Genomic DNA, 22,811 nt, shown 5'->3' with positions numbered 1-22,811 from the left:
TGCTATATTACTTTAAAAAGTGTTCTGTGTATAATATGTAATAAGTAATGTACTGCATTATTTACTGCATTACTTTAAAAAAGTATTCTGTGTAATGTAATAACTTTTTAAAGTCACAGTTTTTCATTAATGACCACAACACTGATCACATGCATGTTGAAGGGGAAATACCTCCAACATGCATAAACATTGTCCACTTACTATGTGATTAATTTGCACGAATCTAATATCTTTGATATGCTGCTTAGCGATGGTGGTGCCTCTCAAAATGGAGCCAATGAGAACTGAGGAGAAGAGGCAAGGTCCCACAATGGTTTCACCTAAAACCTGTGGTGATAATAACCCATGCTTTTTTCACACCTAGGCGCATGGGATGAGTCACATGATTAATAGTGGTTCAACAACCTTCTTAAGAAGCAACTCCTACAGCTAGCTTAGTTCTGTTGAGAGTTAAAGACAAAGAGCAGCTGGACCTCTGCCCTCGTTGGCATGATGCTTATTAGTTCGTAACTAATGTCAGTTCCCCCTGTGCAGCTGCATCAGTGTCTGCACAATAAAACACATAAATTACTTCACTGACAACCCTAATAGTACTATACATTTGAGATTTTCATTTTATTTTCCACATCTTAACACATGTGCTGTATGAAAGTTGTTGACCAGAAACAGCTGGGGTGTTTGAATGAAAAAGAAGCCAGACACCACAAAGGTGCTACAGTATTTTCTTTTAATACAAACTGGTGCACTTCACCACAAAGCAAAAGCAAATTTATCATCACGGCATGAACACTATTATTAGCCAAACCAGAACACACTGCGGTGAGAAGCCTCATCAGCTTTAAGTTAAGTGTAAACAACAGGAAGTTGCTGCTTTGGTTTTACATGCAGGACTTTTAAAAAGACAAAATGAATTGACGTTCAGTCTTTCTGTTTATACTCTTGATATTAACTATGAATTCATAATACTAATAAAACCAAAATCAGATTGGCCTAATTTGGACTGCTTTGGAACTTCGTGCTAAAAGTAAGTAAAAACCTAACATTCAGTTCAGTTTCCATTTGGAAGGTCTATGCTAAGGTACTGGAGGGCAGCAAGGAGGGCAGGTGTCATGGTCTGGGTAAGTCTGATGCACCTGTGTTCCTGGTGTCTCCGCCCCTGGGCGGGGCCCCTCAATTCCACTGACAAGCAGCACCTGTGAGCAATTAGGCTGCGGAGCTATAAGGCCAGCATGTACCAGTCCTCGCCAGATTGTCAGCTTTTTTAAACCACTGATGACACCACAGTAGCTACATCCACCCTTTATAGCATCTGTGAATAATATTTACAAAGCAGTTGCTCTGCTGTAATTTACAGTTTTACCAGTAGATGGCAGAGATATGTTTCAAAAGGATGTTCAGTCTAAGCCCCATAATCATCAGTTTGTAGTTCATCAGACACAACAACTCAGGTGTCTGTTTTCATCTAAACTACTGAGTGTGATACTGAATGTTTCACAGGGAGAAGAAATATAAATAATAAGCAGTCAGACATTGATCATGGATCAGGCTGACTCACTTTTCTGCCAAAAAAAATGTACATAACACAGTTAAAAGGCAAGTTTTAAGCTTGTGAAGCGAAAGGAAAAAAATCACATTTGTTTATATTTTGTTTGTAGAGCAGGAGGTTTAGGAGGTAGAGCAGGTCACCTACTAATTAGAAGGTTGTTGGTTCGATTCCTGGCTGCTCCAGTCTGAATATGTCAGGGTCCTGGGGATCTGGGTGTTACGTATTTTCCAAGTTATAATTATTCTTTGATTCTGTGTTTTTTTTCATGGTTTAGTCTTTTGTGTTTCTTGCTCCCTCAGTTTTCTTTAGTATTTTGTGATTCCTAGTCTTTCGGTTTTGTTACTGTGCCTCCCTTGTGGTTCTTGTATTACGGCTAGTCGTCTCTTTTACTTTGACAGTCCCGTGTCCTGGTTTTGAGTATTCTATTTTGCTTCCCTGTGTGTGTGTGTGTGTGTGTGTGTGTGTGTGTGTGTGTGTGTGTGTGTGTGTGTGTGTGTGTGTGTGTGATTAGCCCCAGCTGTGTGTGATTAGCCCCAGCTGTGTTTTCCTCCTGGTCCTCAATTCCTCATTACCTTTTTGTGTATTAATCCTCTTTTGTTGTCAGTTTTTCTGCTTTTCTCTCCCCGTGTTTCCAGATTTCTAGTTCGGTGTTTCAGGTAGTGTTTTATATTTAGCTTTCCCCAGTTTAGGTTTTTGGTAGTTTATTACCGTCTGCCATCGCCTTTTGTTTGTAGCGTGCTGTGCAGGCCTAGATGAAGTCTTGCTTTTTGTTCATCTCTTCACTATGTCTCCATTTTCTGCTTTTGTGTCCACATTATCTTCACTCCACACCATCTGCCTTAGCAGACGTGACAGCATGCCAACTATCCCTGGGCAGGATACTACCATCAAGTTGCTTTCAAATGTAACCATTGGAATATGAATGTTTGATGGAAAAGCATTTTTTGAAGGAGGCATGTCAGTGGCTGCTTGTTGGTTTCTAATGAAACAAAGTCGGCCACAAATGCAGAGGTTCTGTACTCAAACTTTTCTTAGTTTACTGCAACTGAATGATGTTCCTGCTGTTTATGGAGTGTGATTGCAGCGTACTGAAGATAAATTAAGGTTTTCCATTTAACACATGGTGAAACCCACAAAAGCACCCTGGAGTGAGAAAAAAGTTCATTAATCTAATTTAGAAACTAAATTGTTTTTATTTCATTTTTACAGGTGCATTTAGCCATAAATCAAAATATAAATGACAGTGAAGTGACCTAGGAAATTAAAAACAACAAAACAGTTCTATAATATGAATGTACCCTGGCCTATGCTGCTGGAGGGACCAGTTAGAGACCACTGTGTGCACTGTGGTCACGCCAGCATCGAATCCATCCAAGTTACATGGTTTATTAAAATAATCAAATTACAGCATTTATATTTATGTTAGACTACTTTTAATTAACTGCCTTAGCCCACTTACAATGAAAATGTAAAAACATCTTGTTCATGACCTGTGTAGTATGTTAACACTATTAGAAGTAAAAATAACTTGAACTCCAATTATGAAAACACAACTTATTTATTTTTAAATTTTATTTTTTGCTCTGACTTGTATTATGAGTCTGTGGTCTGGGAGAGAGTTCTGTAACTCTCTGTCTGCAAAATACAGTAAATAATGACCAATGTTGGGTAATTAATTATATAGTTACTTCTTCTTCTTCTTCAGTAACTAAGTTATGCAAACAACAAAGTTTTTTGCAGCTGTTTACCTAAAAAGGCAGCCAAGGCGTTTTTTTTTTTAAATAAACATTTCAAACTATTTACAGAACAATCAGCTGTTCTGCATCAAATCTGATGCCACACAAATTTTTGTGCCACTCCAAAAAATAATTTCTGTCCACTATGAGATAAAGGAGAACAACAGCCTGATACCTGCAGGCCTGACAACAGGAGATGTATCACTCCTGTAACACCTGTAACATTCAGCAGTCGCCTCATTGTTCTGACACACACAACAAAACTATTGACTACACTACACACTAACTACACAAGATTTGAGCTAAATGTCGCAAATCTCTCACATCTCAGAACACCGCCGTCACTCCTAAAACTTCCCCCTCCCTAAACAACTCAATGCCATGTTGCCATATAAATTTTTATTGGTTGACATGGTATGGAGGAAAGGGCTGGGGTGGGGGGGTTGGCGTTGTTTTTGCTCACAGGCTTTCAAGCGTTTTCCTTATAAAACGCCGTTTTTACCGTCTCTTCCCGCAGTAAATATAAACAACGATAGTATTCAGGAAGAAAACAAACATTGCATTTATTTTAATCACAGCTCTGGTTTTACGTGGCCTATCAACACAATTTAAAAACTGGTATAAAGTCCACACTTTTTCCGTCAATTGTTCCGTCTGTCCTGCTCACATCTCCAATGGTTGTACACGTTGTCATTAACGTGGCTTCACTCCACATTAGTGATGGTATTTCCGGCTCTTTTTAGAGAGCCGGCTCTTTCGGCTCCTAACCGGCTCCGAACCGGCTCTTCAGGTTGTTTTGTTGCTTTAATTAATTTATTATTAACAATAATATAAAATTATGCACAAAAGGAATTACTAATGTAAAAAAAAAGGTTATATGTTTACATATAAATATATACAGTGGCCCCTAGAGACAAAACACGTACAAACTCCAAAACACATTTCTAGCATGAACTGAACTTTCAAAACAGATACACAAACATTCATATATATTCAAATAATTAAAAAAAATGTTCATTTACCTGTTACTACTACACACCAAATCCGGTCGTTGGTACTTGCTGGCTTGTGTAGCCACTAGGTAACAAAAGCTCAACACTGCGCCCTAGCATCCTGGAGCACTTCTGTTGTGTTTTGAGTTTTTACGTGTTTTGGAGTTTGTACTTGCTTTGTCTGTAGGGGCCACCGTAAATATACTTTGATTTATTCACTCCACATAAAATGTAATAAATAAATCATACTATACAAAATCCAACTATTCACATTTCAACTTTTAACTATTTTACCCTCTGGGGTCCAGGCTATAATTGGCCGTTTTTGACTACTTTTGATTTCACATCTATATTTCACCTTTAAAATATGTTTTTCTTGCCTTGTTTGGTATCATTATTTTCAGCACAAACTCACATATCTGAAATTTGAGTTATTTTTTCATTTTGGCATACTATATTAGCACAGTTGATCTAAATTCAGACAAAAAATTCTAAATCCAAGTAGAAAAAAGTTATATTTTTTACTGTAAAACCCACAAACATGTTTAACGAATCATTTTCATAACTTGAAATGCAAATAGAAATTGTACATTTCTAAAAATTATGCACAAGTTTTGCAAACAACAAAGTTATATGGTACTATTTACCTAAAAATGCAGCAAAGACCTCAGGCGTTTTTTATATAACCATTTAAATCTATTTACAGAACAATCAGGTGTGCTGCATCAAATAAGAAGGCACACAAATTATTTGTGCCAGTCCAAAAAATGTAGTTTGTGTTCAGTATAAGACAGAGGAGAACAGCACAGGCCTAAACCCTGCAGGTCTGACTGCAGGAGGTGCATGAGTGCAGTTTTCCATGTGGGAACATGTGTTTGCACTGGAATCTGCCTTTGACGGCTTTTTTAGAGCAAATATGAAATTTAGCAGTCTAACTGACACACAATACAAGACAATAACTACACAACAAACTAACTATAGCCTCCAAACACGCTAAACGTCACTAATGTCGCACATATGAAAACTCACTCTCTCTCTTTCTTTCGCTCGCCCGCTTTCCGTCACAGGTGTGTCTAAAAACTTCCCCTTCTCCCTAAACAACCAAGTGCCACATGTTGCCATATCATTTTTTTTATTGGCTGACATGGTAAACTCTAACACCAATAGGGAAGGGGTATTTTTTCTTTTTCTTTTTTCACTCGTAAGTGGAGAGTGTACGCTAGCGCTGTCTGTAGAAAACGCCGTTTTTACCGTTCTTCCCGCTGTAAACACCACTGTTTTGTTCAGAAAAAAACATTGCCTGTATTTTTTATCATAACTCTGGTTTTACGCGGCCCATCGACACAATTCAAAAACTGGTATATAGTTTATCCTCCTAGGACCTGCCGTCCACATATGTGGACATCACATTTTTGGTTATTTTGACCAAAATACTCAATTTTGCTCTACATGGGCCTGATATCCACTTACGAGGACATTATACTGCTACTGTTCTATCAAAATTTTAAATGAAATTCCTCATTTGTGGCTCTCATTTGTCTTAAAAACAAAAATAAGGTAAAAAAAAAAATCTGAAAATTCTTTGTTTTTACATTCATCGGGCCCCAATATGCCCAAATATCCAAGAGAAATTAAAAATGCATGTCGTGGAAGAGTTCGGGTCTTAGGAGGTTAAAGTCCGCACTTTCGACCCAAGTTGAAATGGAGACTCTGACCTGCTGCATCTTGTAGCTGTGTCGTCTTAAATTGGTCATGTGATTTTGACACGCCGGCGACCCCAGAGGGTTAAATTTTCAGCTTTTCCCTTTTACAAATATAAAGTGAAACAACACAAAACACTGCAAACCACAACACAATTAAATACAAATTAAAATATGAAAACAAAAAGAAGATGCATATTCTCTGTCATATGGACCTGCATGAATAAACTTTCTGAATCCTTTATCATCTGCAACTGAAAATAGTTGTGGATGATTACTATACCTTTCTAATGTGACGTTGTTGTCCCTGGCTCTCTTTCTCTGTCTCTCCCTCCCGCTGTGTTCCTGTGCTACTGCGACTGTAACTACCGCCCCTCCCCCCTCACCCCCATGGCTCGCGATAAGGAGCCGGCCCGCGTCGCTCACGTCGAAGATCTGGCTCGTTCGCGACCGACACATCACTACTCCACATCAGCCACACCGCTTTGCTAGCTAAAACACCGGTGTCAGCACATAAGGACGCTGTCATAGCCTGTCAACGAGGTTGATTAGCTGCGAATGTGAATTGCATCATTGGCTGGACTATGGGATATGGTGGTATGATGGTATGATATGATATGGTATGATATGATGGTGGCATCGTTCTAATCCCATACGGGAGCAGCCAGTAGTTATGTGCGATACCACTGATTTCCTTTCCGATCCAATACCAAGTAATATTCAGGGTGGTATCGACGATACTGATCCGATACCGATACTTGGTACAAAAACTTATTTAATTTATTGTATCTCAAATTATAGCGTCATAATGATTACAGGACATCAGATTACTTGTTCTTATCACTTAATAATGCACAGTTCATCATATAGAAATAAAAAACTGAAGCTGTGCGCTATTTAAACACCTTGCCTGCCTGCAGCACTAAAGGACTCTGTGAGAGACGTCTGTCTTGCCCTAGCAGCACCTGTCCTTCTCCTCCTTTTCAGTTCGCCTCAACATAAGCTCGTCATATTCTGTGATTTACTCTGCGGTGTTAGAATAGGTCAGTGGTGTTGCCACAACACCTCACTTTCTTGCCACATGTATTGCAAACCACGTCTCAGCTGTTTGTGGATGTAAAATATTTACCCAAAATTACTAAAATATCGATATTTTAATGTGAGAATCGATTCTAGAACATAAAAGACTGGTATCGGAGGAATCGATATTTCAGGATCGATCTGCACATCACTAGCAGCCAGTCACTTATTGACTAACACTGCAAAACAGAGTTGTTAAAGTTTTAATTTCAATTTCAATTCTGGTTAGATTTTTTTTTTTGTTGTGCGCAACGCAGATTTTCTGTGCGCAGAGACCATGCCAGCAGTGCGCAATTGCGCACGTGCGCAGCTTAGAGGGAACATTGATTGTAAGGTAAAGATCAGACAACATACAATTACTTCTCTTAAAAAAAATCGAACCTGGAACCTGAAGAGCTGAAACTATTTGTTCATTGATTGCATTGAATGACATTAAAAAGTTAATCATTTGTTGCTTCTGGCTTCTATTTCTTTTTTTTCTCCAACTTACAAAACGTTTCTCACACTAGCCGAGCTTTGAGACTGCAAAACAAGAACCACCAAAAGAATCTCCTGTCCAAGGTGTCTACTTCACATGAGACACACAGAATTTTTTGACAACCATTATTCTATTTAAATTTAATTCTATTTATTTAAATCTGACATCTTGTACTCCTGGGGTTATTATTATACTTGCAGACAGCTGTTTAGTAAGTGAACAAGTTCTCATGTTTGATTTCAGGCACACTGCCCTCTCAAAATTCATACGGTACAGGTAAATGTGTTTGAATTTGAGTTGAGTCACAAATGTTTTGCTTCTTTTGGTAGTTGATTTCTTTTAAACAATCATCATCCTCTCCAGAGGTCCGCATGCCTGCCATGCTTGCTAGGACTCCATCTTTGACTTGATGGCCTCTTAACCTGTGGTTAATCCCAATCCAACTAACATAACTCCTGTAGTGAAAGCTGAGTCTGGGAACAAGGGAGATGACTCGTCTATGACCAGGACTTGGGCATCTGAAGCAAAAAGAAGTCAAACAGCTCCCCTGTGGCTGGAACCAAAGGACGTTGAGCCTCCTTTTGAAGAAGGGGGACTGGAGTCAGGATTTCAAATTAAGAGTCAGTGCGGAGCCCCCTTGGAAGGTCTAATCCAGGGTACTGGAGAGGAGACTCAATGGTTTAGTCAAACCTTGGATTCAGTTATACCTGGGCCTCCTTGTTCTGATGGCTGTTTGTCCATAAGTGAAGTCTTGATTTCTCACTGCTGGGTCGACTGCAGCTGAATTACTCTCTGTATAATGAAAAACATTTAAATTACTGCAGGTAGAACATTTAAAGTATTATTTTATTCTTACACTACATTATTATTATTATTATTATTATTATTATTTGTGAAGTTGCATCATGAAAAGTCTAATGGACAACTCTTTACAAAATCAGTACCTTTGTACCTTTTCTTTTTTTAACACCTCTGCTAAGAAACAGAGTGACCACAAAGAACTGTGAGAGCTGCCATCTTCTTTCAATGTAGACTGGCACATTTAACCACAGAGCACAAAGCAAACATGTTTTCACTACATGAACACTGTCATTAGCCAAGCCAAGACTCACTGCAGTGAGAAGACATTTTAGACTACAGTTAAACTAAAATCATAACTGGTACAAAGAGATCTGGTCAACATGGCAGGATGTCATTCACTAACAAAGTATTAAAACTGTAGAAGTGAGAATCAGAATTTAAGGCACAGATACTGAGGTACATGACATTTAAAATGCTGATGACATATAAACAGTGTTGGGACTAACGCGTTATTAAGTAACGCGTTACAGTAGCTACGTTATTATTGTGGTAACGAGCACGGTAACTAGTTATTATGCCAAAATCAGGAACGCGTTACTCGTTACTGGGATTTAGATAGGCTCATTATTCGTTACTTCATGTGGTGGCTATCGCTGAGCTTCCACAGATTCAGTAACATTAGCAAGTGGTGGAGGCCAGCAGGTGGATGAAGGAAAAGGGAGGCAAGAGGAGAGACCCGAGGCGGCCACCGGTCCGCGTGTCAGGTGAACTGAACTTCAGGTAAGAAGTTATGACCTGCAGTCTATCTGGGTCAGATATAAACCAAGTTTAGTTGGAGTTGATTTTCGTTATGGGGGCGGATCTAGCAAAGTTTTGCCAGGGGGGCACAAAGTACTTTTCTTTCTTATTCTCATTTAAAATGTCTAGCTTTAAAAAAATAATTATCTGAATCTTACAACAAACGATTGATAGATTGATGCATATATACAATCAAAACAGTGTACATCACTGTCACAACCGTGTTTGTTTTCATTCAAAGGCTTTATGATTTTTCCTATAATGGTGGGCCGGTCTCTAGTCAAAATGCCCGGGCCAATTTTTTGTCGCAGTCCAGCCCTGTATGCCTCATGGTGTGGATCAGTGAATCAGTGATTGATGCCAACTTTGTAAACAAGCTGGCAAACATTTGCTTTATATCCTTTAGCCAGTCTGTAACAATAAAGCAAGTGACAGCCACAGTGTTGCAGGTTAGTGAGTGTTTTATTTACAGTGTCTTTGGTTTGCTTGTGCAGCTTTCCAGCCATCTCGTACTGCACAGCACACACAACACTCTTGTCAGATCCTGGTATCCAGGACTAGCAAAGGCATGACCAGGGGATGGAGAACAGCTGTGTTGGTCAGCCTCCCTTAACACTACACCTTGAACCCACTGCTCCACCCTACCCCTGCACCTGAGCCACAAACTACACTCCGCCACACAGTCTTGTTAAAACCGCAATTCATGGTGACTTGGACTCTCCTGTGCTTGAAGTTGGCCTTGAGTGTTGTTTTCCACATTCCCATCTAATCCCTTTTAAGGTCTTATTGATCTTGTATATTTCCAGGATTGATGTGCAGGGCACTGAGTCATAGCCTCACACATGGATATTGTGTGGGAAAGGCCTGTAAGTATTTACCTGACAGTAGGGATGCACCGATACCGATACTGGTATTGGGTATCGGGGCCGATACTGTAAAATGTGTGTGTACTCATACTCGTAACCGATACCATGATCCGATACTAATGTAGCCCGGATGGGAATTTGGGAGTAGATACTCATAATTCCCATGGACTTAAACGCCACGGTAACATGAGGTGTTCACAGTTCACAGAAGAGATGCACGAGGTTAGCTGAACCAAAGTGAGAGACTCGGCTAGTTTTACTGAGGTTAACCAGCACAAAAGAGTGTGTGACTAGAAAGCTGACCGTGTGAGAGCTTCACAACAGAGTGTGGGTGAAGTGACTTTTTGTTTCAGCGGTCGCACCACCGTGGAAAACTGTGTTTCCAGCTACGACTGCCGAGGCTAAAGGCTAGCCCGGACTGCTTGGCTGCGCCACGGAGGCAGCCGCTATGGACTGTCGGAGAGCTGGACAGTGACTGGCTAACGTGCTGTAACAGAGACAGCATCGGGTCCGCAGGGAGTGGATTTAGTGTGGGACTGGTGAAGGCGACCTACCGAGCAACGGAACTGTAAGTCAGACTTTTGTGCTCTTACTGGGGAGAAGAGGATTTTTCTCCATCGTCCGGCGTGAGCAGCAAACAGGCCTGCAACAAGTGTGAATGTGAGTGTGTGGAGCCCATTTGTGTGAATATTGTGTGTTTAGTGGATTTATATAACGTGTTTTGGAGTGTATATTAGTGAGTCGCTTACCAAAAGGTGATAACATAAGTTGGGTTGTTTAATATAATTTGAAAGGGAATTATTTCATTTATACAGTGTATTTCATTTGGTTAAGGAATTGGAATATCATTTGAGTTTAAAAAAGGGATGGGTTGTACACACAAGTTAAACTTAACCAGTAGTAAAGAAACGACCCCAGACAACTCTTTAACACAAACGAAACGTTTACTGAACGTATATATGTATGTATATATATATATATATGTATGTATATATATATATATATATATATATATATATATATATATATATATATATATATATATATATATATATATATATATATATATATATATATATATATATATATGTATGTGTGTGTGTATATATATATATATATATATATATATATATATATATATATATGTGTGTGTGTGTGTGTGTATATATATATATATATATATATATATGTGTGTATATAAAATTACATTTAAATGAAAACTGAATAATAATGGGAACAGTTCTTAATTTAATCAATACTGACTTTGAATGAATGGTAATCTGTGTGCTTTTCCAAATGATTTCTTCATCTTCCTTCTTTCCTACTTTAAATGAACAGCTCTGTGTTGAAACACCTGCAGCTGAAGTGTTTTCTTTCTATCAGAAACAGGATGCTGGACGACTGCAGAGCTGTTAGCTTCAGTTAACCACAGACCACAAACACACAGTCCAGCTCACAGTGAACAACACTCAGTAAGTACAGAGTGAGACTTTACAGACAGACAGTTGCACTTGACTAAGCATTTCTAATTTTAAATGAAGTAATAAATGTATCACAAAAGTATGAAGTTAAATATTGTGATTTTAGGTTTTTATCACATTAAATAAGGAAAAACTTTTTCTTTATTTTTACAGGAATTACATTTTTCCCCCTGTGTGGGGGAAATGTTCAAAGACAGAAATAGTCTTTTAAATCTAAATCCACATTCATATCAATTTGGTTTCCAATGTGCGCCTTTCTATTATGTTTGTACATATTTGTCTTGATTGTCTATATTTCTCCTGTCTACTATTAATATTTTATTCCAGTACAGCTGGTGTGGAGCAGCCATAATTTCATTGTACTTGAAAATTATTAATGATGATAAATGGCTATTCTATTCTATTCTATTCTATTTTAACACTCAAGTCAGATACTCAGCAGCCATCTTGGTCATGCCTCTGGGCAGATGTTTATGTAGTTTGTTTAAAGCCTCTAAATGAAAGGGAGCTGCATAATATTCACTTGACAGTAGGAAAAAATGGCATGTGTAAAATTATTAGTCAAGTCTGAAAAAGTTTGCTTAAATACATAGATGACATTGCCTTGAAATAAAATTTGACACCCGCCCTTCCCCCGCCAAGTTATCCTTTTGCTACATATCCATGAAGTTAGGTGTTATATGTCTTAATCTGAATCAAGTGGGAACTTCCACAGAAGAAACATAAACTTACAAAACCTGCAGTTCTTCCAATGTCCAACTAAGGCACCAAAACTCAGTCAGTTCTCATAGTTACCCTTATTAACATGTCCAACACAGCAGTGGAAATTCATACATGTTTACTACAATAACAAGGAGCTGAAACCTCAACATGAATTCTCCTATGAAGACAGCATAACAGTACCTCTGCATCATCTGATTGGCTGTTTTTGAAGATCTGATGTATCAGAATACATGACATAAGTGCTGATGTCATCTTCTCCAGTTTCGTTGTGATCTGTTAAAATTTTCCAAAATGAACAATTATATAAATTAAATATCTAAACAGAGATTACATTTAAGAAAGTTGTTACTGTGATCATAATGAATGTGAACTTTATTCTACTAAACAAACTCAGACATGAAAGATCAGGAAGTCTGAGTCTCACCTTCAGATTTCCTGTGAACACATCGTCTCACCAGCAGAACCAGTAACACCAGTAGAACCACAACACACACAGATCCAACAAATGATAACACAGAGAGAACAGGAGGAGAGAGTGATGGAGGAAGAGTGATGGAGGTGAAACCAGGAGGAGAGGTGGACGTAGGTGGAGTTTTGGATCCAGGTGGAGGTGTGGATGTAGGTGGAGGTGTGGACGTAGGTGGAGGTGTGGTGGTGTGTTCCCCTAAAATAAAGCAAACACAGTCATTAAGTTGTCGTCACATTGTGAATGTTGAAAGCTGCAGAAACACAGACAGGTGAGTGTGTCACCTGTGACAGTGATCCAGCTGGATGGAGACTCTCCATGACCGCTGATGTCACACTTGTAGAGGCCTTCATCAGACCTGGAAACATGCTGGATGGTCATGTGACCTGTAGGCTGCTTCCTGATGAGGGAGCCATCTTTATAGAAAGCAGCTGGGAGGTTGGAGGGAGTGGTCTTTGTTTTACAGAGCAGAGTGACGTCATCTCCCTCCATCACAGGGAGGACAGGACTCTGCAGGATCACTGATCCACCTCAACACAGAGACAAACTACAGCATTTCATCCATTTACACACAGCTTCATCAACACTAACTCCACACACTCAGCTTACCAGTGACTGTCAGGTTAACCATGTTACTGATGGGACCCTCTCTGGACTCACACCAGTAAACTCCACTGTCTCGTTCAACGATGTAACTGATGTCACAGGATAAATTAGCGGATGTTCCCCACCCATCTCCACACTGAGTCCTCTGTTGTTTGCTTGTGTTTCTCCTCAGAGTCCATCCAGCAGAGCTGTCGTCCTCCTCACAGCTCAGAGACACAAAGTCTCCTTCAAAGAACTGAGAGCTGCTGGGACTCACAGTCAGACGAGCTGTGAGGGTTAAAATGAAAAACTTTGAAAACTGAAAATGGTTACAATGTTGTAATTAAACCTCAATTTTCCTTACTTTTATATGTGAGCTCCATTGTGAAACATGAACCCAATGAGGTCATATCAGTGAGCATTTCTCAGGTTTAAACTGTGACAGAAGAAGGTTACTGACCTTGGTTTGTTGTGCAGCTCAGCAGTGAGATCAGAACTAAAGAGAAATGAGAAATGATTTGAGGTGAACATAAAGAACAACTCCCCACAAACAGCTGACAAATGCACAGACTCGACTCTCTCTGATATATCTGCTCATTCTAACTGACAGCAACATGTTTTAATAACGTTTGGATAGCAAAATGTGTTTAAAGCTGTGCTTTCAAAAAATTAGAGAACTGAATGGAAACATTTCTCAAAGATTTTTGGATCACAGAATCACACACTTGCTGCAGATTTATCAGCTTTACATTTATGAGCAGTTAATGTAATATACATAATAAAACGATTGGTGAGATCATTTTCTCACTAATTCAAATTTAACTGGATTCACCAATTTTTGATTATCAACACAAAAGTGCACAAAATTTGGACTCATCTACACCAGTTCAAAATCTATTTAAAAAGCAGCAGTTGTGTGATTATTGTGATTGTGCAATTATTATGTGCAATGACTACAATGTGATTATACAGAAAATATCCACTACATTTAAATAACACAGTAAAGTCATGTGTCCACTGTGCAGCTATGTTGATATAATGAGTGAATGATTTGAGCTTTTCACTGCCTGCTGTGTTTCCTCGACTCCTGAGCAAAGATAAAGAGTCAGTTCAGACCTGCAGTTGGTCCTCGTGGTGTTTTGAACTTGAATTCAGCCTGATTTGTTTTTCATGTCTTCTCCTCCATCATCAGTTATCAGGAGAGCAGACAGTCAAAGTACAAGAATTCAAACAAACACAGAGATTCTACTTACAGAGCAGACACAGCACAGATGTTTCCTTCATCGTCCTTCTCACTCATTTGAGCTTTTTTCATTTCTCTCACTGACACCAAGTAAAGCCCGCCCTCTTCCTCTGAGCACCAGCTTTTCTATTGGTTCAAACACATAGGCGAGAACATGTGCAGTCCCTAATACAGTGGCACTTTTATATTTATGGATAACGAATAACTTCACGTAAAGATGTGATCAGGATGGTGAAGAAAAAGAAAAAGGTTTTAGGCACTTTCTGATTAGGCTGCAGTGCCTCTAATAGAAAGAGAGGTAATGATTTCTTTTCAAAAGACATTTCATGATCATAAAATAACACAAATGTTGATGTTTTTTTCAATGCACTGTGTTTTTTTGCCTTGTCACTTCATTTCATAAACTTCAACCTAAACCTGCAGCAAAGTGTTTTGATTGTCCACTGGTGGATGTTGTTATGATTCGCTGTGTGGCAGGCAGGAGGAATGACTCAAATGCAGGACTGAAAACAGAAGGGGAAACTCAAAGCAGCAGCTTTATTTGCTGGAAAAGCACGAACACTAAATGCAGGAAGCAAAACATAAAACTAGAAACTAAAGTTCAGTTTCTACTTTCCTTTCGTTTCTACTAAAGTAAGCACTGATGGGAAATAGAATCAGAAGCATGGAGACTACACACAGCATTTAAGGGTATGATGTGACAATAAGCAGGGGAAGACAGGACTAAAATACAGGATGGAGAAATGGAGGATGGGAGACTGGAGGGAAACACAGCTCTAGCTAATTAGGCAGACGAAACAGGGGACAGAAGCTGAACACAGAACAGGACTATCAAAATAAAAAAGGAAGCACATCACAGGGACAGAGACAGTGAACAGAGGGAACATGGAACCAAAACCCAGGAACTAGAACTAAGAAAATGCCAAAGAACTAAGGAGCTAGGAATTATTGAGACAAAAACCAAAAACAAGAGACAAGCAAAGACACATCATGAAATCAAGGATTAATAATACAAAACAGAAAACACTGGATCGCTGAGCCAGGACTGTGACAGATGTCAAGATGTTTATTAAATGCTGTTATAAAGCAACTGCTCTGATGTAAAGACCTGTTTCACCAAAAGGTGGCAGCAGACTTTAAAATGGGACTCATAATCCTTCTCTTGGCTCTTGATGGAGGTGGTCACACTTTCTCCCTTATCTTTCCTGCTTGGCGTCTCATGTCTCTTGTATAGTCTTGCTTATTATCTAACCCTAAGAGAGTCTCCCAGACTTGTTCTCTAAAAACCTGAAGAAGAATTATGGATTTGATCAACTGGTCCCTTAACAAAACTGACACCCTCCTGGGCTTGGGAGAGCCTGATTGTCACATCGTGTGTCTGGCGACACTCTGGATGGAGGACACTGAACAACATCTACCAATTCGGAACCATGATAACAGAGTTCTGGCTGATTGGAGCTGGCTTATCGAAGAACAAGAAGCGACTACACCTGTTCAAAATCCCACAAGGCTGGCCGACATGATAGACGATGGGCAGGGCTGTGAGTACTCAGACTGTGTTTAGTGAACGCAACGTGGATAAGATCTTGGAGAAGAACAACGGGAACTGAGAGACCTGGTGACCAGTGACGGACATTAGACCTACTGTAAAATTGGAAGCACTTTGTTGGCACTAACCAAAACCATACCATCTTCATCTCATATGGCCCCCCTGGCGGCAGCTGGATGCTCAAGGCAAAAGCTGATGGGAATAACAAATTCTCTTTAGATAGATAACAAGACTGTGTTGTGACTTTCTCCCTCCTCATTCAAGACCACCCTCGTCGACCGAAGATTGTTGACTTTTGCCTGTGTGCTGAGGTGTTTTTTTTCTGTTCTCAAACTGATCTCCCTGTTGGAGCTCAGTCTGGGGGGAGTTCTTTTTTCTCCTCGTCTTTCTTCATGTTGTGCATTTTCTATGGTTTCAGTTCGGATCGCTGCTCATGCCATCGACCTGCCAGTGCTACCTAGCATGACCTGTCTCCCCAATGCGATGTTTGTGTATTTTATCTATGGTCAGCAAGGTATCATCTGTCTTAATTGCCCCTTGGGAATAAATAAAGTCTCTCTGACTAACTTCTCAGCGCTGTTGACTCTGTGCTAGTTCAGGAGATCCACTCTGGTGGATATTTGTTCATGAGTTTGTCTTTCCTCACTAAACATGTAGACATCCGTGTCTCAACATGTTTTTACTAAAGCAAAGCTGAAAAACATTCATAATTTTCTACAGTCTAACCTAATTTGTTTCCTTTTTTTCCAGACCAGACAAAACTCACATTGTTTTGGTTTATATTTATTTAAATCAATATATAAATGAAATGGAAAGATGCAATGATTCACATTTAAGAAGCTGTTACAATAATTCTGTTCTGTTTGTTTTTGTCTGCCTTGAATTAAAAGAAAAAACAATGATAGTTTTTTTCATTATCAGCTCATTTCTGTGTGACTGAGGAAATAAAGACATCAAACTTATTCACACACTCTTAGTACTGACACTCTTCTTTGGAGATTACATTCACTAAATATTGCTGCTGTTCTGGTTTAATGCTTTTTTTCTCTTTCTTTTTGCAGAGAAAGGAGGCATGTATTGGTTAGCCACAACCAAACCGGAAGAAGTCAAATTTTCCATCTCACACCTCGGTGAATACCACAGAACCACACGAAGAAAGAAATGAAAGCAAAGTTTTATTAATCTGACAGAAACCAGATCACTACCATGAGAGCAACAGCACTGATACTGTGGCGATAAAACATATTAACATAGTTATATTATAATTGCTGATTTTCAGTATACATTTAAAATATAACTAAAAATAGGATGGGTTTTTTTTTTTTCAATCACATGAGGGTACATAATCGAGAAAAAAAAAATTAAAATACATAATGCAAATACTTCTTTGTATCATGTGGATGTCCTCTGGTCTGATTTGCTGGGGGGACCAGTTAGAGACCAGCAGCTGGACGTCAGTGGTTGGACTGGTGGACTACTTCAGTGAAGAGTAGACGACGTCTGGCTCTGGTTTAAAGTCTGAACACAAACACACACAGTTCAAAAAACAGGAAACATGATTACAAGCTTTGTAGTTCAATCAAAACCTAACTGGAAGTCCCAGTTCAGACTGGCAAAGTGTAAAACTGGACTGTGCTTGAGTCATAATGTAGTTTGATCAGCTTAGTTTAGTGTCATGAGTTAGAAACATGGTGAGCAACTAGCAAAAACTAAAGATAAAGAGCAGCTGCACTTGGACCTCCTTGTTCACCTCTCTGCATCACACATAGTCCCAGGTCAGAACTACATTATTTACAAGCCATAGAAGTTTCATAATGTCCAACTTAAACTGTGTCATAAACCATCAATATAATTCTCAAAACTCAAACCTATTTCGATTATGTGCATTAAATGACATGGGGCAATCGTGGCTCAAGAGTTGGGAGTTCGTCTTGTAATCGGAAGGTTGCCGGTTCGAGCCCCGGCTCGGACAGTCTCGGTCGTTGTGCAAGACCCGTTCAACTTCACCTTCACCCGTTGCCTACTGGTGGTGGTCAGAGGCAAGACACTTCACCTGTTGCCTACTGGTGGTGGTCAGAGGGCCCGGTGGCGCCAGTGTCCGGCAGCCTTGCCTCTGTCAGTGCGCCCCAGGGTGGCTGTGGCTACAATGTAGCTTGCCATCACCAGTGTGTGAATGTGTGAATGACTGGATATGTTAAGCGCTTTGGGGTCCTTAGGGACTAGTAAAGCGCTATACAAATACAGGCCATTTACCATTAAAAAGCCTTATAATTCCTACTTCCCACTTCTGTCTCTCTCTGCTGTGTTCATTGGGTGAGCGAGCGGTGAGGATTCAGATTGATCCACTTGCACTGGCTCCCCATAAAATTCACAACCCACTTTGACATTCATGGCTTTCCATGGAAGAGCACCAAACTAATATCAGAGATCTTTTACATCCTTACATGCCCAGCAGCTCCTTGAGGTCATGTGATCAGGGCTTGCTGGTCGTCTATCATACAAAGCTGAAAACGAAAGGCGGACAAGCATTTGTAACTGTAGCCCCCAGACTCTGGAACTCCCTTCCTTTGAGCCTGAGATCTGTGGACTCGGTGGTTTCATTTAAAAAAACAGCTAAAAACTAATCTTTTTAAACTTGCTTTTGGTTGATTTCTGTTTTTATGTTCTAGCTTTTCTGTGAAGCACTTTGTGATTTTTATCTTGAAAGGTGCTATACAAATAAAATTTTACTTATTCACTTACTTTTTTACTTTGACCACGTGACTTGTACACAGAAAATAAAACAGGACCTAAAATTGACCCTTGTGGTACACCACAGTTAATGGGAGCTGAAGATGGTGAGATATTATTTATGATGACCACAATAGTTCTTTGTAAGAGATGTGAATGAAACTGCAATGTTTCTGATTTGAACCTTTAATTTAATTAATCAGTAATTTTCATTGATATTCTTAAAAAAAACTGGGTTGTGATCTTCTTAGTCAAAAATCAAGAAAATGACAGAGCGGACCACAGACAGAGGACAGTTATTGAATCAGCAAGTGCAAAGGATCAGTGATGAGGATGGGAGGGCAACTATGAAAAGCATGACGAGCGGAAAGGTGGATGGCTGGGAGTGATTACTTAATGTGATCTCATACACTGACCTAATTATTTGAAACTAATGTTACTGCTTGATTTGGACATTCACCACTGGAACAGGCAGTAAGAAAAAGTTGGTGCACAAGAGAAACAAGCTTTATTTGTTTATTTATTATTCAAACAAATATTTATTTAGCAAAGGAAAATAAATATTATTTGTTGGCTGCATTTGAACAAAAACCTGACAGCTTTCAGTGCTGTTTCAACAGATGCAGGATATGCATTATGGCAAATGTATAACTCTTGCATTCTGCTGTTCATAAATGTTAAATTATTTTTTTTATAATAAGAGAAAAACTGTTTTCTTTCTGCGAGATTAGCAGTTTGATATCCTGAAATTGGGTCAAGATTAGCTTCGTTTAGCAGAAAGACTGAGAACTATCTCAAAACAAGCAATTCATTTGGTTTCCAAAGTTAAAAACAGAGCAGCTGTACCTCTGGTCCTCTTTGGTGTGATGGTTATTTCTCCATAACTGATGGCTTCTGTTCTCACTCCTGAGTAGACTGCAGCTGGATCACTCTCTGTACACTGAAACACAGAGAAATTGTTGCATGTACAAAGGAAACAGTACTGTTTACTATTACACTACAGCTGCGGCACCAAGTTTTTATTACTTATTTATAAAAAAAATTAATGAAAACCTTTATACACAGCTGTGGGTTTTTAGTTTTTTTCCACTTCTTACCACCTCTGCTGAAAAACATTTGACCAGAAAGAACTGGTGGGTGTTTCTGTGAACATGGGGGGCAGACGACCACAAAGCTGCCATCTTCTTCTAATACAGACTGAGATGCTTCACCACAGAGCACAAAGCAAACTCGTTCTCACAACATGAACACTTCTGTTCGCCAAACCAGGACACACTGTGGTGAGAGGCCTCATCACAATAAGACTACAGTTAACTGGTGTCAACAACAGGAAGTTGCTTCTGTGGTTATAATTCATTATAATTGTCTTAAAGTAGGTTAAGTAGGTTAAGTGTGATCAGTTTGTCTCTTTAGACATTTTGCAGTGACTACGAATTATTAATGTTAACAGTCTGTTTACATACTAAATCCAGATAACAGACCCATCTAGTCTAATCAAGTCTGCTGTGGGATTTAACACTCAGTTATGGCGCTGCCAAAGTCACAACACAGCTGAAATTTTGCCCAAATAAGATGTATCTGTGACTGAGACTATTATTTAGGGCCTAATGTTGATTTGAAAAATTGTGAGATATTATATTCCTCCTAACACACAGCTGTGCATTCCACAGTTGAACTGACGAACATGATCATTCATGACCATGAGCATGTGGTGTAGTCAGTTTCAATTCACATGCCTTCATCATGAGACAATCATGCAATATAGAATGAATCACTAAATAAATAAATACAACACCTGACATAGACCTTGTGAATTTGGGCGACATCCAACCTTGTATGGCTTCAGTTTTCTGTCTCTTGGTCATATCTGAGGTAGGTTTGGTTAGCATGAGGGGTCTAGGCTAAGGACCCTTAGTGGATATAGACATCCTACTCAGGAGTAGAACCCCAAAGGAGTGTACAACAACAACAACAGCTGTTGGTAATTCTTTTTAAACCAAAAGTTGAAAAATAATTGGTCTATGATTAGCAAATACAGCTAGATCAAGTAAAGAATTATTCAAGTGGTGGTTAAATTTCTGTCACCTTACAAGTCAGCAATATGTACCTGTTAATAAAATAAACTAGACCCAGCAGTTAAATTCATAACTGTAGTTTGCTGCTTCTCCATCTAAGTTCCAGAAGTAATTTGAAATAAATCTTGTGATGACAAACTGATTTGCATTAACAACTTGTCATCTTTAGGAACAATGGCTGTAGAACTAGACCATGATGGAGAGAAATAAAAGCACACATACCTCTTATATTGAATTTGTTTTGCTTCTTTTTGATGATTATTTGTCCATAAATGATGTCTTCTGTTTTCACTGCTGAGTGGGCCGTAGCTGGATCACTCTCTGCAGAAAAAAACACATATGGAAGACAACACTGCAAGTCATACATGTGATAAGAAATCCACAAAAGCATTTGGATAGTTAATATATAAGTAGCAATAGCATGTATATAGAAACCATGACTGCTCAACAACAGGATTCTTATCTTGGATCAACATGCTAGAGAGTTACAAACTATAAAATAATTAACTTTATCAAACTTAGATTCTGAATTTATGTATATATACTGAGAGAAACGGAATTTCAAATGTTGGTGTCACAAGAATATACAGCATTAAATTTCCCTTTATTTATTTAAAATTAACACTTTTACAGTTTAACACCTGTAGCTGATTTATTTTTTTCAAATCTAAAACGGGATGCTGAACGACTGCAGAGCTGTTAGTGTCTGTTAACGACAGACCACAAAGACAGTCCAGAACAAAATGTACAACATTCAAGATATGACAACAAACCTTAAAGACATAAAACCGAATTTAATTAAGATGATCAAGTTGTTACATTTTGAACAAAAGAAAGAAGGCACTTTAATTTCCACATGTGGCTCCACCCGTGAGCCAGTCTCCATAGACTCCCATGTTAAAATGTTCAACTTTAAAGCAGAATGAAGCATGTTTGTAGTTTGCAAGAAAAAACAGTTCTGATGTCTATAGTTAATTTCCTCAAATGTATGGGTGGTTGGATTTTTTTTAATAACTCACTTATTTAAACTATTTGAAGACTTAAAGTTTATATTATTGTAATTATATCAATGTCAGGATACCTGGGTCATTGACTCAAAGGTGGTTGTAGCTACTAGAAACTGACATAGACGTATACTTCACTTTCTGTCTATTAGCCTCACCTGATTCTATGAATGCAGCTTGAAAATCATTTTAGTTATCGCTTCTCTAAATTTGGTCCCTCTTGGCTCCAAGAGGGACCAAAACAATGGTGTTAAAAAAACTGCAGGATCGGTCAAGACAGGTGGTCAAACACCTGGTTTCTCCCGCCACCATTCTCATGGGGTCAAACAATGAAGCTTTACTGGATCGAGGAAGAGAACAGCCCCTAGGCATTCCTGGACATCTTTGAGGCCATGGCAAATGGCCAATGCTAGGTGACTTCATAAAGCAGTGGACTGATTTCTACAGACTGGCCTCGCAAAGGAAGAGAATCAATATATTCAATAGATCATCCTCACTCAGTCTGAACAGAGGCTGCAGGCAGCTTTTCCATCTTGGACAGCGGTCGAGGGCATCCACTAATCCTCTATTATTTGCTGTCTCTCCGCAGGTGAGATGACTTGCAGTAAATGGTGACAATCACACGCAACAAGAGCACACCCAGTTGTTGGTGCTGAAAAGCCACTAGGAAATTATTTTCCAGGCAGTTCATCACAACCCGTTGGCTGGTCACATGGGGTATAATAAAATCATAGCCCAATTTTGCTGGCCAGGTATTTGGGGGAAGTGTGCTGGGTGTGCATCCTACCCGGAATGTCAGCTGGTGAACCAGCCAGCAATTCTGAGAGTGCTTTGATGTCCATTGTTGTTAATCAAGGTCCCTTTTGAAGACATTGACATGGACCTTATTGAGCCAGTTCCCCGGAGTGCACAGGGATGTCACTTTTTATTAGTTCCTATGGCTTATGCAATGTGATAT

General features: G+C 39.1%; 1 protein-coding gene and 1 long non-coding RNA gene across 2 annotated transcripts in view; one reads left to right on the top strand and one right to left on the bottom strand.

Annotated features, from left to right (window-relative positions):
- Window positions 1-10,569, top strand: part of LOC134623871 (prostaglandin reductase 1-like) — a 37,614-nt gene extending 27,045 nt beyond the window's left edge. Inside the window, exon 6 of the mRNA XM_063468879.1 lies at window positions 10,351-10,569. Coding sequence (XP_063324949.1) covers window positions 10,351-10,569 — 219 coding nt within the window. The remainder of the gene's footprint in view (window positions 1-10,350) is intronic.
- Window positions 10,570-17,361: 6,792 nt separating this feature from the next.
- Window positions 17,362-21,176, bottom strand: LOC134617898 (uncharacterized). The gene is made up of 3 exons (XR_010091771.1): window positions 21,072-21,176; window positions 19,621-19,707; window positions 17,362-17,562 (listed from the first exon to the last, which is right to left on the bottom strand). It is a non-coding gene; the product is annotated as an uncharacterized LOC134617898 (long non-coding RNA).
- Window positions 21,177-22,811: the final 1,635 nt, after the last annotated feature.

Source organism: Pelmatolapia mariae, linkage group LG3_W (assembly GCF_036321145.2).
Source record: "Pelmatolapia mariae isolate MD_Pm_ZW linkage group LG3_W, Pm_UMD_F_2, whole genome shotgun sequence".
Classification (NCBI taxonomy): Eukaryota; Metazoa; Chordata; class Actinopteri; order Cichliformes; family Cichlidae; genus Pelmatolapia; species Pelmatolapia mariae.
This window is presented reverse-complemented; position numbering and strand designations above follow the sequence as displayed.